Here is a 16,018-nt window from a genome sequence, read left to right on the forward strand (position 1 = left end):
GTAAAATTAGATCTCTTTTTCTATCCTTCCCTTTCCTATTGTTCCATGTGAGGAAGTTTACTAAATTATTATTTAGGAGACCTAGCAAGCAGGGCTGGAGAATTCTAAATGGAATGAGGAAGCAGGAAGTGTGGCCTCTTTCTCTGAGACAGACTCCATGGTGGTTGGGATGAGTTGTAACTGATCCTGGGCGACCTCAGAAGAAGGGGAGTTTGCACCCAGATTTCCTGATATCGAGAAAAAAAGACTGTCATCTACTTGTGGGAGATTTTTGGTAGAGACTATTAATCCCAACCTGAGTTGCAGGTTAACTTGGGCTGGGGTTTAGCTCCCAGATCTACCCACCTGAAGGAGTATAGAAAGTGGTCCTGGAAGAGCTGCAACATCGCTGGAGTTGTCAGGACTCTGCAGTGAGGATATCCCACTTTCCTTCCTAATCTCCATTGTGCCCTGTCCTGACACATTTATGTTTGGTTAAGAATTCCCCATATCACTTGATGGTAGGAGTGGAAAGAGTTTTCTGTGTAGATATATTCAGACATAAGCATATTATAAGAAACCGTGTCGATAAAATTTAGATAAATTTTTTTTTTAAATTCTGCCCCAACCATAGTTATGGAAACTAACTTTACCACTTCCTCTCCCTCTCCCCCTCAAATCCCCCACTCCCATTTTATCACCCATTCTGAGGCCTTTGTCTAAACTGAATTGCTTCTAAACTCATTTCTAGTTTTCCCACTGTATCTTGTCCAAAGAAGTATCTTTCCCTAAGTGATTGAGTGTCTTCAGTTTCTCAGACTCAGGGCTTCTATTTCTTGTTTACCCCAAGTATCATCTTGTTACTTTTCTGTTGTAAACAGTTCCAGATTATTTCATTACTGTTGTTTTGTAATATAATTTGGCATCTGGAGATGCTGGGCCTCCTTGCATTTAAAGTTTTAGTCAGTGGGATACTAGACTTGTGATTCCTCTTAATGGTGATGATTTTTCAGTCTAGTTCTCTAAAAGTATCAGAATCTGAAATGTATAGATTCATTTGGTTCATCAGTGTCTGTAAATAAGTCTAGGTACTATGTCATTTTTATTATATTGGTGCAGCCCAGCAATAATCACTGAATGTTCATAGTATCATGAGTTAGTTATTGGGCAGAGAAGGGAGTTGATTACATACATACTTTAAGACGTTTGGGGCAGCTGTGTGCCATATCTCTGGCAGCAGATATTGAATGCCTAAACTAGGGTTGTGTTAGTAGGAGAGAAGAGAAGGGGACAGACTTGGAGAAGAAATCCACAAGATTTGGCAGCAGATTAGTAGCTGTGAAGGATGAGAGGTAGGACAGTGGTCGGAGGAGTAGAGGGCTGGGGCAGTACCCTCAACAGAAACAGGAATGTTGGATGAGGGATGGTTCCTAGGGGCTCAGCAAAGATAAATTTCACATATGTTGTATTCTTTTAATAAAATTGTAACATTTCTAACATTCTAAATAGGTCCAGAATTTGAAAAGTCATTCTCTCTCCCTGTTTCTTCTTACAGTGCAAAGTCATCCCCAAAACTTCTAGTGAAATAATTTTGATTGTGTAAAAAAGAATTATGCCTTTTCAAAGAAGCCAATATGTTAAAATATCATCTTAAAAATGTTAAATCTTAAAAATAATAGATTATTTCCATTACAAAAAAAGACAAAAATTTGCTTAACGGAGATTTGCCTTATTTCCTTTTAAATAGCTATCTTCCTTTATAAACTCATTTGACTTACACAGTTGTGGCTTTCATTCAGCTCCCTGAGCACAGCTGTATATCCTATTTAGTCTTAATTTGTTGACACTGAACATTTTCACTTGAGACATATTTTGGAAATATTCTTTCCATTAACCTAATACCTATTATTTATTCTTAAACTCTTTAAGAAGTAACCTTGAAAAAAGGCACAACTTGTTAGTCATCTCCCTGGAGGCTTTTAGTCAAATTAAAGCCTAACAAAAAGAATTTTAAAAAGAGAGTATTTCAAATGTTTTACATTCTATGTTTTAAACAAAAGCGTGATTGCTTGCTCATTGTCTAAATTGCCCTGCCATCTTCCAAATTTTTGTTTGAGTTTGGTAATAAGTATGAGTAATATTATCAGCTTTAAATTTGGTCATGGAATGTGAACTGCATAGCTGCAGAGAAATACTTGCTCAATTTGAGCATGGATGTTAACATTTACTTTCTTTGGCAGACAAGCTCATAGATGAGGGGCATTTAACCAAAGTGGTTGAAGAAACAAAGCTTTCGAAAGGTAAGTTTTTTTGTGTTTTAGTTTTACTTAATTTTTTGAGAGTTCTTTGAATTGTAAAATAATTGTATCTAGTCTGAAGTTCATGTACTAGCTTACCCCACTGATGGTTTCAAACAGATTATTAAAGTAATTAACATAAGCCAATGAAAGCATTAAATTATGTTTATGTGCCAGTAGACATTAGGACAATCTTTTTTTTTCCAAGTCTGTTTTGTTTCTTTTTTCCATAAAAATGTGTGTATTTGTACCTTATTAACTAATTGTTTTAAAAGTAACTTATTGTATATGTATTAGCCACGAAAGATCTGGAATTTCTTGATTCGATCTCATTTACTATTTTTGGCCTGCTTTTGTTCCATTCTTACTTTCTCTTCAAATGAGAGCCTTCATTTTTAGCCCTTGACTATAAATCCTTTCAATTCTTTGAGCCTTAATCAGAAAGAAATTCACTGTATCAACTGCTAACAAAAGAGATATAATGGTTACAGTTTAAGATCATGTTTTTAAATGTTACCTTGTTTATGGTAATGCTGTTTTAGAGATAAATAACTAAAAGTTGATTTTTTTATTTCAAATATGTAGCCTTTTATTTTTTTAACTTTTATAAACAAGGACTGCCATATTTGGGAAAAGAATGCATACGGTCCTTGTACCTAGCATCATGCTGGCATACAAGGCTTGGGTTTCAGAATAGTGAACTATTTTTAGCATATATGGTCTTGATGGGTGATGAGAACAGATTTTAAAATAGCTTTTACTTCATCTTCTTAAAAGCGATTGAAATAAAGCTTGTTTGAAACAAGCCTGACACTCTAAAAAGGGAAGGATAAACTTTATAGAATAAGTCTTTAGAAAAAATATCCTGCTGCTTAATGTTTCTGAGTGAGTATGGGGTATGGAGCATGGAGCGGCTTGAAGTATGTTTTTGGCTCATTACCCAAAAATTCAGTGCAGCCTTCAAAATGAATGTTTATGAAAAGCATGTAGAAATTTTTAACAGCTTTCAAATTTGACTAATATGTTTCAGTAGCATGCAAAGATGAATTTAATAGAAAGTAAAATGGAAAATTCCAAGTAAAGTGTTAGTTAGTGGACTAAGAACTCATACTGTTGACCCCCAATCTCTTTTAGACCTTGAACTTGAATGCCTGTGCTAATCTGCATGGTGTCATTGGCATTTTGTTAATTCCTTTCTATTTTCAAAGAATTAGTTTGAGTATATGTACAAAAATCAAGCCAAATTACCAGGCATTTTTCTTAAGTGCCTATTATGTCCCAGGCACTGTGTTTAGCATTGGTGTTAGTTAGACAAAAATAGTCCCTGCTCTCAAAAAGCTCTGTGTCTAATTGGGGAGACAATATGTGACTGATGGTTACTCCCAAACTTTCACTTTTTTAAAACAAGAAAGTTTATCTACTATGGAGTGCAAGAAGAGACTTGGTGTTCAGAACCCCAAATGAGCAAATATACATGAATTTGTGCCTGCTTGTATCCTGTAGATTCTTTTATTCTTGGGAGTGACAAGTAACAGTATTGCAAGATAGCATATGGCCAGGATTTTAGGTTTGTCTTTGTTCTCAGTGTACCCATGTGATGAGATTTCAGTGTTATGACCTCTATTTAGAAGTCGATGTAATTAAGCAAACTTTTGTTACTAGTAGGTCACAAAGTCTTTGTGATTATGGATTGTTATTTTCTCCCCATCTCTATAATTCTAAGACTCTGGCTATTACTGTACAAACCCCATTATTCTGACTTTAACTCTACCCGCCACTGCCTACTTCCTTACTCAACCTTCCCTCCCATATATCCCATTCCAGATCTGTCCACCCCATACCACTCTGATCCTTGGGATAACTGTTCCATAGCCATAGCAAAGTTGTTTTCAATCTAAACTTTCTCCTTTTTCATTCTTTTCTTTTTCTGGCTCCCATTGAGACCTGGCAGCCTCATGATGATGAGGCATCCCTAGACACCCTTTCCTGTATTGTCTGTACTCATATCCCTCAACTCAGTGGTCACAGGAAGGGGGAGTCAGAATACTTCTTGCTCTTATAAGAGGACTTTTTTGGCCCTGGGTCCTGCCCCAGTTGTTAGTACCTTCTTAGTGTGATTACCTTCCATTTACACTGTGTATGTCAGAAATATACTTAGTTGTTTCTGTGTTATCCCTGGCCTCTGCCAAACTATGAGCCTTTTGTGGGAAGAGACCATGTCTTTGCCTTTTGTCATGTCCCCAGCATGTGATACAGTGACTGGCATACATGAAGTACTTCATAAATGCTTCTGATTTTCATCATTGTATCCCTAGTGCCTAGCATAGTATTAGCACGAAATAAGGAATTAGTAAATGTTAGTTCAATTGAATATGGTAATTTAACACCTGAAATTCCATTTGCCTTCATTGACCTTCCATGCAAATTTGCTCCCCTGTGTCAGTCATTCCTCTCTTACAAACGGAACTCTTCCTTTTGACAAAACAAAACAAAACCAAAAAAAAAAAACAACCTGTGAAATCTAAAGTAAGGATCAGGCCTAATACTATATATTCTCTCCTTATAGTCCTCCAGAAATGAGATATGTTTCATTATCTTTTCTCTGGGACTATAATTCTGATCCTTTTAGTGACCTTTTATATATAATGTTGTATACATGTCATCAATATATCATTTTATTTTTACATATATACATCTATACACACATACATATATATATATATAATTTGAACAGATCATATATCTGGGCATTTTGGTTTTCATACAAATCTTCCCATGTTTCTCAGAATGTCTCTTTTGTCATTTTTAGTACAAAATAATATTCAGTTATATTGATATGTCACTTTTTCAACCGTTCCCCAATTGCTGCACATCTTTTTTGTGTCATGTTTTTGCTGCCACTTAGTGAACTCTTATGCTATTCTCTGAACATTGTGGTATGTGTTAAACCTTTGTTCCAGTCTTTTTGTTTTGTTCCCCATGCCTCAGTATTATGTTGGTTATTGATTATTGATCCAAAAGTATGGCCGGACTAGATAACTTCTCTCATAGAATTCTTACTTTAAATCCAAAGTGATCAGACCACTTCACATCTAGACCATGTTCCTGTCTTCCCACAGCCCCTCCAAAATTGAATGATCTGTCTTCTGTTATCATTGCCAATTTGTATAGAATGAAGTGAAACTTCCTGTTAAATATCTTTTATTATTAGTGATTTGGAGTATGTTTTCATGTCAATCAGTATTTTAATTCCTACTTTGTGCCAAGGACTGTTTTAGATCCTGGGGATACAAATAAAAATAAATGAAACATCCCTATTCTTAAGGATACATTCTATCAGGGGATAACCTGTATTTTTATTAGTATATGGAATATACTAATAAATTAGTATATGGAATAAATATAAAACAGAGGGAGCTCACTAACATTTATGGGGATCTGGAAAGGCTTTATGTAGAAGATAATGTTGTCTTTATCTTCTTAAAGGGAGAGAGTGAGTCTCTGTTGCAGAAATGAGGAGGGAGGACATGCCAGACCTGGGGCATGGCCAGTGCAAGAAAGGCAGAGAGAAGGGAGGTGATACTTGAGGAATAGAGAAAAGGCTACTTTGGCTCACCACATGATACCCATGATATGAGTAATAGATAGCAGGACTGAAGAATATGTTGTAAAAGGCTTTAAAAACCAAACAGATATTTATCATTTAATTCTAGAATCTATAGAGTGTGATACGGTCAGATTGGTCATTTAGGAAAAACACTTTGGCAGCCATGTGGAGACTTGTTTGAGGAGAGATGGGGTACCAATTAGAATAGTCTGCAAGATGATGGGGTACCAATTGCAATAGTCTGCAAGAGATCATGGAGTTCTGAACTAAGGTTGTGATTGGATGTTAGTAGAAAGGAGCTGCACATCAGAGATGTTGTGCAAGTTGTTTGGCTACTGATTGGATGGCTATGTGAGGTGAGTGGAAGAGGGAGAAGTTAATCAATTAGTCCAACTAGATATAAAGACATTTGAGATGACTATAGAACATCTAGCTCAAAATATCCAATAGGCCATTGGTAATGTGGAATTGACTCAGAAGAGAGCTAGGGTTGGATGTATAGATTTCCAAGTCATCTTTATAGACATTGTAATTGAACTCATAGAAATTGATAAAATGACCAAGGAAAATGGATAGAGAAGGAAGAGGGCCTAGGATAGTCTTAGTGAAACAGAAGTTAGGAGGCATGATATAGACCTGTGATGGCAAACCTTTTAGAGACCATGTGTTGTGCCTCATCTCCACCCCCCACCCCACTGAGTTAACACTTTCCCACCCCTGCCCCCAGACAGGGGAGGGAGAAAGGCAGGGGAGGAGAATAGACCTGAGCACCCTACTTGGGAGAGAGTAAGCACAGAGGGGTGGGTGGGGAGATGCAGTGAAGAAGGGGAAGGGAGCAGCTCTGTCAGAGTCCCTCTGCCTTTCTAGTAACTTAACTCTGCCGGGGCTGGCACGAGTGCCCACAGAGAGGATTCTGCATGGCATAGGTTTGCCGTCATGGATATAGATGATGAACCAGCAAAGGAGACTGAGGAATGGTTATATAGGAAGGAAGAAAGCAAAGAGGGAAGAATGTCACAAGAATCTCAGAGAATATAAAACATAGTACGCAAAACAGCATAGTCAAATTAAATTTGGCAAGTAAGAGATTATTGACTAGAGAGTTATAGTTTCATTTATAATCTTTTTTTTTTTCATTCTTGTACATGGGAATATGCATGTTTGTTGGTGTTTCACATTCATAATAGCAAAAAAAATTTTTTTAGCTGCTTAGGAAAAAAATACTATGGTAGTTTTGGAGAGAACAGTTTCTGTTGTGAAATGAAGTTGGAAACTGGATTCCAAAGGTTTAGGGCGTCAGTCAGATGAGAAGAGCGAAGGCAGTATGAAGGTAGCTTTCCCCAAAAATTTGGCTGTAGAAATGAAAAGAGATAAAGAACAATAGCTTTGTGGGTATGTCTTTTTAAATTGGAGGGGACCTAGGAATGTGTGAAGGTAGCAGGGGAAAAAGAAAAAGAACAGGTAGGTCACTGAAGGTACAATCTGCAGGGAGTAGAAAATGAAATGTATTTACATTTTTTCTTGTTCTCAGCAGATTCCATAGGTTTAGTTCTTTCTACATAACAAAATCCAGTAGCCATAATATCAGTAATAGCCAGCTATATTTATATGGCACTTTTGGTTTGCAAAGTGCTTGCTACACTTATTTTTATCCTCTGGAAAGTAAGGGCTATTGTTATATTAATTTAGGATATTATTGACAGTCTTTAAGAGAAAGAGATATCTCATTCAAAATAGCAACAAAATAGTTAAAATGATCTAGGAGTCAACTATTCAAATGACTGGAGAGCTAGTTAGCTTTTTTTTTTTTTTTTTTTTTTTAAACCCTTAACCTTGTCTTGGAATCAATGCTGTGTGTTGATTCTAAGGCAGGAGAGTGGTAAAGGGCCAGACAATGGGAGTTAAGTAATTTGCCCAGGGTCACACAGCTGGGAAGTGTCTGAGGCCAGATTTAGACCCTGGACCTCCTATTTCCAGGTCTGACTCTCTATCCACTGAGTTATGTAGCTGCCTCACTGGTAGCCTTTTTGATTGAGTTGTACCAATGTGTGTTAACTGAGAGATTCCATTAAGAAGTAATTTCTTTCAAAACCTCACTCATACCTATGAAGCTAAATATTTATCAAATAAATTATTTAAGATAAAAATCATTACCAGTAATTTTTGCAAACTGCAGGAGCTTTTTTTTTTTTTTTTTTTTTTAAGGATGTAAAGTGAGAAAAAAAGAGTGCCTCTGCTACATAATACCTTTAACTTGGTTGAATCAGTTAGAATGGTACTTGGAAAATGGAAGTGTGGAAGTCATTTCCTCTCCTGATGTTTTTAGAATTCTCACTTTAGTACCCAGCCCAGGTAGAGAATCCATGATCATGGCTTCTATAATTGTTTATAGGAACAGTTGCTATCTCCTTTTATGAGCTTCCACTGAGAACATGACTTAATAATGATGCTCTCCTTAAATTTTTTTTAAATGCTAATTTAGGCTGTTCTAAAATAAGTTGACTTTAAAAGGCAAGTATTTTGAGTTTCATTTTTCATTATTCCAGTTCGTAAATAGTAATAAGAACTCTTCATCCTGGTACAATAGCCATGTTGTTCTGCAAATTTGGATGTTTTTTTATCATGGTTTCCTGACCACATTAGCAAAGTTTGTTTTACATGGCATTTCACTTGGCCAGGGTACAGCTTGGAGCACAAGTCTGAGCTCTGTGGGCACTAGCTCTGAGCCATGCTAGTGTTTAATATTAGTTGTGACATTCCATTGTGGAACAGGGTTTCAAAGGAAGGAGACGCAGAAACCTCTGCCAATTTCATGAGTTCTATAGATAGCCAAAGACTCAGAGGACTGTCAGCATAAAGTCAGCTCTGCCTAAGTGGTTTGATGTTAGTAGGTTTTTCCTTTTGTTTTCTTTTTTGGCAGAAAATCAAGCTAAAGAAAAGGAGTCAGATTTGTCAGATACTCTTAGCCCCAGTAAGGAAAAGAGCAGTGACGACACTACAGGTAAGTGTTGATGGAGCATTTATTTGTAAATAGGCTTTCTCATACAGCACTTGGGGTTATGGGATAATCCAAATTTGTTTTATGTTAAAGAGAAATAGCATGGTGCGCAGAAAAAAAGTCATTCCCTCTGTAAAATTCTGGGATATTTCCAGCTAGTTCATTTCAGCTCTTTAAAAAAAGAATATGTGTATACATATTGCTTGTTGGTTATTCTTTATTACTTGTTTTAATGTTGTTAGGTTGGCTGCTATTGGTCTGAATGCTGTTGTTAATAGTCATTTTTCTCCACAGACGCCCAAATGGATGACCAAGATCTAAATGAACCTCTTGCTAAAGTCTCTCTACTAAAAGGTAGTTGATGTTTTTCCTTACCATTTTAGATTTACTGTGCAAACACAATATGCAAAGTTTTGTGTTGGTTTTTAAATAGTTGTCAAAATGTTACAGTAATGTTATGCAAAATAGCAAGGGCTAGGTTTGAAAGCAGCATCTCAAATGAAATACTTATCAAGTGATATACTTAGAAACAATAAGGCAGCTGAGTCTCCCTACAGTGAAAATGGGGAGAAGAGGCAGGCTTCCTTACAGACACTGAAGCTCATTTTCTGCACTTGGTAGATATCCCAAACCATTGGACCCTTTTCTTTTCACAAAACCCTGGAGTTTGACAACTCTTCTTGTAGGGAGTGAAACCCCTTCCCATGTAGGGGGTGCCCCATCTCCTCCAGGCCACCCCCCAAATGAGTAAAAAGAAAACCACTCTTTTTTTCCCCCTGTCCATGTCATTCCCCCCTTCAATTTTTTGCTTTAACAAAGAAATCAATGTATCCGAGCTCCAGGGTTTCTGTTTCTTTTCTAGAGGGTTCACTACTCTTACCTATCTTATTTTTCTAACATCAGAAAAAGAAATACTGTCTACTTGTCCTTGAATTAATGGAGAAGACATATGAAAGCTTTTTGAGTGTTATTTTTAGGTAGTATATTAGAAAAGCAGTCATCTCTTCAGTATTGCTCTATTACACATTTCCTGTAAGTTACTACTTCCTGTCAATTTAGGGGAAGAACATTTAGTTGGTCTCTCAGTTTTTTCTTTTATTCTGCCCTTTTAGTACCTTGAGTCTCAGTGGGAGCTAAAGAAGGACTAAGAATGCACCATTCATTTGTGTGCTGAAGGCACAGGCAGTCTGAGGAGTCTAAGTAAAGAATGGGATAATGAAAAAATTGTAGAAGAGAGAGTGAGAAAGGAGGGCAGGGGAAACGGGAGCGGGGGTATGGGACGACAGTGGGGAATCCTAATAGTAAGTCCTGGAGCAGTTTTCCTCACCCTACTTGACACCAAGGTTAAAGCCAAGGGAGAGGAGAAGTACAGTCTTGCCCCTGGATACAGCTATCTCCCTTTCACTGAATAAATTTCTGCTTTGTCAGCAATTATGAAAACGTTTTGTAACTTGATTTTAACAATAGTCTTTGGAGCTAGTTAGTGACTGGTGGTTAAAAAAAATTGCAAAATTAGAAGCAGGTATATTTTAGAAAATGAATGGCTACTGGGAATGCTCAGTAGAATTGTAATTGATGAGTGGGATTCCACACCCCCCCCCCCTTAATCAGCTGCTTTTAATTTTTGGCTCAACTTACATTCATTGAAGAAAATGAGGTAGCTACTTTAAAAAATTAATAGCATTTATTAAATTTTGGATATATAAAAAAGATCGATTATACTTTGTAGCCTGGTTTTGTAATTAGCTTTAATAGCTGACAGTATTTTTCTCTTAAGGTAAAATTATAATAGGCCAAAATAAAAGTTTATAGATACAGAAGAGAATTATATTGATATAACTCTGCTTTTGCTATATGGTCTTTTTTTCCCCCTCCCTTCTTATGAGAACCTCAAAGTTTATGTTTTCTTCCTATGATTCTGAAAAATTTAAAGTTGAGTATATACTCCCAAGTGGGAATAAAATTCTTTTGGCAATCAGGTTTCCAAATTGGTAGGCATTTTCCCTTCAATGAGACCTATAAGGAAAAAATAAAATATAACCATGAATTTTATCCTGAAAAGAAATTTTGAACCACTAATAAGTGACCTCAGCTAAAGATGGTAGAGTACTAGAATCCCATTCCTCCCTCACAGAGCTTTTACCACAGTGTCTATGGTTTGTTAAAAGTTCTATAGAAATGTGAGCAGTCTTGGTGGGGGAGATGTAGAAGTCTGTTGTGGCCTTGACCTCTTAGTGAAGCATGTGATCTTCCTTTTAGCTGTCTCTCCCTCATCATTTTTGGTGCATCTCTCTTCACCTGTCTTATCTACATGCTCTTTATCCTGGGCCCCTTGTCCCAGTAGATAGACAGACTTCTATCTGCCTTATTTCTCTCAGTAATATTTCTTCCTTTGAGGCTCATTCCAGCAGCTGTCTATATTATGTGGTCCACTGGTTCAGGAATCTGCCAGCCTCCATTCTCTACTTTTCTATTCTATTTCTTTTCTGTTTTCAGTTATTTAATTTTATTCAAATACTCTGTTTTTTATATAGTCATTGATTTCCTTTTGATCAGTTCTTGTTTTCAGGAGAGCTATAATTCTGGTAAAATTTTCTACCTTTTCTTCTAAATTATTTATTCTCCTTCCAGTTCTTTCCTTCCCAGCTTTTATTTGTTTACCTCTTAAAATCTTTGAGATTCAGAGCTTGGAATCCTCAGGACCCCCTGTGACATCCCAGCACACATTTCTATAGATCTGGGAGGGCTTGGGTGCCCTGGCTGTAGTATTTTGAATGCCATCATGCTAGGATATTGCTGCCATTCTTCAGGACTTCTAAAGTACCCACTCGAGGTGGGAGGAGTAGACTTTCTGGCTTCTCTGGGGCTTTTCCAGCAGGAGGGGCCTCTACTCTTACTGTCTTTGGACTCAAGGTTCTGTAGTATACACAGATCTCTAAGTCTGTTTTCACTGAAAGGCTCCAGCTTGTTTGCCTAAATCAGAATTTCCTTTGCTATTGCCCACAGGTTTCTGATTGACTCCTGGTCCAGTTCTGGGAGGGAAGAGTTCAATTAAGTTCTTGATCATTATTCAACCTAATATAAATTTCAGATTTTTAATGGCCTGACCAGTCTGCCTCCATTCAGGTAGCTGTCTTAGACAAAAGTCTCTATTCTCAAGGACCTGAGTACGTGGCTTACAATATTCTTTGGGACTTATAAATCGCCCTGATTTCCAGGTGCAACCATACCTTCAACTCTTATGATCTATATCTTTACCGTGGACTTTAGCTTTTCACAGGGATGGTTATATCTTAAATCTCAGTCACCTATAACTCTGCTACCTCCATGGACTTCTGCTTTCAGATTATAGCCTTCATTTTCTCAACCCACTTTTGTTGAGTTCTTGCTATGGCAATTCTGTTTCTTGTCTTCATCCCCTCTGCCTCTGCCTCTTCATCACCGCTGGCTTCTCCTGCCTCACTTCATTGTCTTCCTTTTGTGACTATCCAGTGCAGCTATGCACTTGGCCCTTTTACTTAGCACTGGTTGCCAGAGTCCAACCCAAGGACTCTTATTGCTTTTCCATTTCCCTAATAGAGCCAAACACTTTTGGGGAAAGTCACATTACCTTGTCGACAAAATCCCCTGCATGTATATGTTCTTCTCAGATCTGTGACTTTGTCATTGCCTACCATACCTCTAGCATTGCCTTCAGGTCTCAGTCTTGTAATAGTGTACATTTGGATCTATTTCACAAACTTCAGAAAGGATGATCTAGTTTTCTAGACACTGTTCATGTGTCTCAAGTATCATTTCTACTGAGGAGTTACTCTTAGATTCAAAAACAGAAAATTCATATCTATGTTCATCAGGGCCTATAATTCTCAGTTTAAGTGGTGGTGATAGAGTAGTGAAAAAACTTCTTCCTAGAATGTCTGACATTCCCAGAGAAGAGAATCAGTCAGTTATTCCTTGATATAGCTTCTTATTTTAAAAAATGTAATCTCAATTACATGAGCTGTTGACATTATGCTGACCATTTAAAATGCCTGAAAATGATTCTTAGTTCTTAACTGAGTATAAAATGCCTTGGGAAATGCAATGTGCTTTGACTCTTAGAATGTTATTTGAATTTTCCCATGTAGATGTACATAAAATAATGTACGAGGCAGACCTCGTAGCATAGTGCTCTCCACAGGATAGATGCTTAATAAATGTTTGTGATGGGATTGAACTGAGTGCCACTAACTTAGCTCTGGGTAACTTCAAACATAACAGAGAATTGCTTGTGAGAATTCAAATATAGACTGTTCACGTGTCTGTTAAACAGAGTAAAACTGAGCTCTAGTTATGAATTGTAAATAGCCCAAGCCCCATGTACCAGCTCTTAAGTGTGGGCCATTGATCTCCATGAGTGACTCGGGAATCTTTCAGCTGTGGCTTATCCCCAGGACTGGAAGAATTTCATCCATATCTATGGACATAAAAATTAAATGGATTTGGCCCACTCAGTGAGTCACTTTTACTCTTATATATTATTTTGGACTAGTCTTTGGTCAGAGTATTTGCCTTGCCCTTTCACTACCACAATTAGAGCCCTGTGAGCCATGGGGAGGTGGGGGTGGGAGAGAAACTAATGAGGCATTTTCCCACATCAGCATCTGAAGTGTGATAAGTGCTTGTCCAACTCTAGTAGTGCATAAAAATGGGCTCATTAGTGATTAGAGAAGTCTTGACCCTTGCTATTCTCTTAGATTGGTTAGTCGTTAAATTATTATGCAAATGTTTGTGGTTAGGGACTTCCATCTTTTATGTCTCTTATATAAGATTTTTGTGCTTGTATTCCTTGATAAATTCATCTGGTAATTTATTTCAAATACAATTCTGACATGTTGTTGAATATGCTTCATTTTAGTAATTTGAATAGCATGTGCCCTACAACTCATTATAATTCCAGTTTGGAGTTACCATAGGCAAAACTATGTCTTAAGACAGGCATGATACAACAAAAACCTGTTATTGTTAACCTAAAAGTGAAGTATTTATTGTAAGCCCTTCAAGGGCTTACTCTGTATGGGCACTGTGCTTTAAGAAACTCTTTGAAAAACATAATATTTAATGTATTGTTATAATTACTACTTGTAAATGTTAATATAATTTAGTTATATTTTAAAATATGTTATGACCAATAAGTGGTCATTTTTCACTGTAGGCCCCTTTTCTTTTACAAAAGGATTTATGACAGTACTCTTTTAGCAAGCTCTCCTAGTATTTTTTTCTGAAACTCTCACCTTCCATCTTAGAATCAATACTGTGTATTGGTTCCAAGGCAGAAGAGTGGTAAGAGCTAGGCAATGGGGATAAAGTGACTTGCCCAGGGTCACACAGCTGGGAAGTGTCCGAAGCCAGATTTGAACCTAGGACCTCCCATCTCTAGGCCTGGCTCTCAATCCACTGAGCACCCAGCTGCCCCCTCTTAATATTTTAAAAAATAATTCAGTTTATAAAACCTCAGTGTTGCCCCACAGCCTTTGAGGGACATGTTTTATCCTGAGCACAGTCGGATTTTGAGTTTCTCCTCTGTGCTCTGCATTCTGTGAGGCACTGGGGGACATTCTGAAGGTTGTATCAGCCTTGCCTCCAAGAAGTTTACTGTTGGGTTGAGATGAGCAATGAGCTTCCCCCAGACTCCTCCAAACAGATTTAGGAAAGTCTGTGAGCACTGGAGGTACCCGGAACACCATGGTGCTGCCAGAGATGCTGGGCACCACGGGGTGCAGGCACAGGTGCCACTAGCTGCTTTGTTGTTCACTGTCCAGTGCTAGTTCACGATGCAGCATGGATTAAGGAAGGGCACGTGCACTCAGAGGTAGTGTTCTGGGATAGAGAAGCAGCAAAGCATGTGACTGTTTAGAAACATGTGTGTAGCAGGATGACTCTTAACCTAGGAAGAGTAGGCTTTCAGTTTCAAATTCTAGCCCAGTCTGCAGCCTGGCAAGGAAGAAGCAGGGCTGGCATCCCTAACCAGAATGGTGCCCTACAGTTCTGTGCCTCAGAACCAGCACATCTCCTTGAGTCCAGCAACATCTCTAGTTACTCAGATCCAGACATAGGTCAGGAACTTGCAGAGCTCAGCCCAAAGGAGGAATTCCTGGATCAGACCACTTGAGGAGTATTGAAAGTTTGTAGCTCCCCAACCTGAGCTGTTTCTGAGATCCTGGAAATACACAATACTCAATACCCCCAGGAAGCAGCAAAAAGTAACCAGCCCAGATCTTCCTTCTAGAGGGGTGCATAGCCCAGCCCTAAATTCATGTTTGTGCTCCTTTAAAGAATGAGCCAGTAGAAAAGAGAAACCCCACAGTGACGAGCTGTGCTAACAGCCCAGCAGCTCAGAAGAAGAGCATGGTTCCAAAATGCAAAAGAGAATGCCTCAATAAAAGCACAACTTGGGCATAAATTCAGCTAGAATTCTGGGAGAGATGAAGCAAGAGCTTTAAAATAGAGTTAAAATATCTTTATAGGAGTAAGAGTCTTTTAAATAAAAAAGAAATAAGAAAAGAAATAAGAAGTATGGAAGAATAAATTGGAAAGCCAACTCTTAAAAAATTAGAATGGACCAAATAGAAGCTTGATTCCATGAGACAACAAGAAAAATGAAAACAGTTAGAAGACTGAAAAGAGAGAAAATGTATCTCATAGCAAAAAACAACTGGCCTAGAAAACAGACTTAGGAGTCATTGGACTGCCTGAACACCATGACTGAAAGAAGAGCCTAGACATCATATTTTAAGAAATCTCAAAAGAAAATTGCCTAGATCTCTTAATACAGGAGAGAAAAGTAGAAATTTCAGACCAAAAATACCAAAACTTCCAGAAACATCATGGCTAAAATTCAGAGCTTCCAGGATAAAGGAAAATTATTACAAGGATCCAGTAAGAAGAAATTCAAAAGGTACCAAGAACCCTAGTTAAGATTATGCACAATTTAGCAGCCATCAATATAAAAGAAAAGAGATTGTAACATGCTATTCCAGAAAAGTAAAAATAGAAACTTATAGCCAAAAATAATTTCCCCAGAAAAGTGAGTAATAATACTGAGGGAAGGAAGTGGGGCGGGGGGAGGGAGGGGAGAATAGACCTTTAGTGAAATGG

General features: G+C 37.7%; 1 protein-coding gene across 5 annotated transcripts in view; it reads left to right on the forward strand.

The window, feature by feature from the left end:
- Positions 1 to 16,018, forward strand: part of LOC123232362 (sarcolemma associated protein) — a 157,243-nt gene that overhangs the window by 114,034 nt on the left and 27,191 nt on the right. For all 5 annotated transcript variants that reach the window (XM_044658969.1, XM_044658825.1, XM_044658999.1 and 2 more), the window contains exons 11-13: positions 2,220 to 2,279; positions 8,804 to 8,884; positions 9,176 to 9,235. In XM_044658969.1, coding sequence (XP_044514904.1) covers positions 2,220 to 2,279; positions 8,804 to 8,884; positions 9,176 to 9,235 — 201 coding nt within the window. The remainder of the gene's footprint in view (positions 1 to 2,219; positions 2,280 to 8,803; positions 8,885 to 9,175; positions 9,236 to 16,018) is intronic.

The sequence above is a fragment of the Gracilinanus agilis genome, chromosome 1 (assembly GCF_016433145.1).
Source record: "Gracilinanus agilis isolate LMUSP501 chromosome 1, AgileGrace, whole genome shotgun sequence".
NCBI classification, from domain to species: Eukaryota; Metazoa; Chordata; class Mammalia; order Didelphimorphia; family Didelphidae; genus Gracilinanus; species Gracilinanus agilis.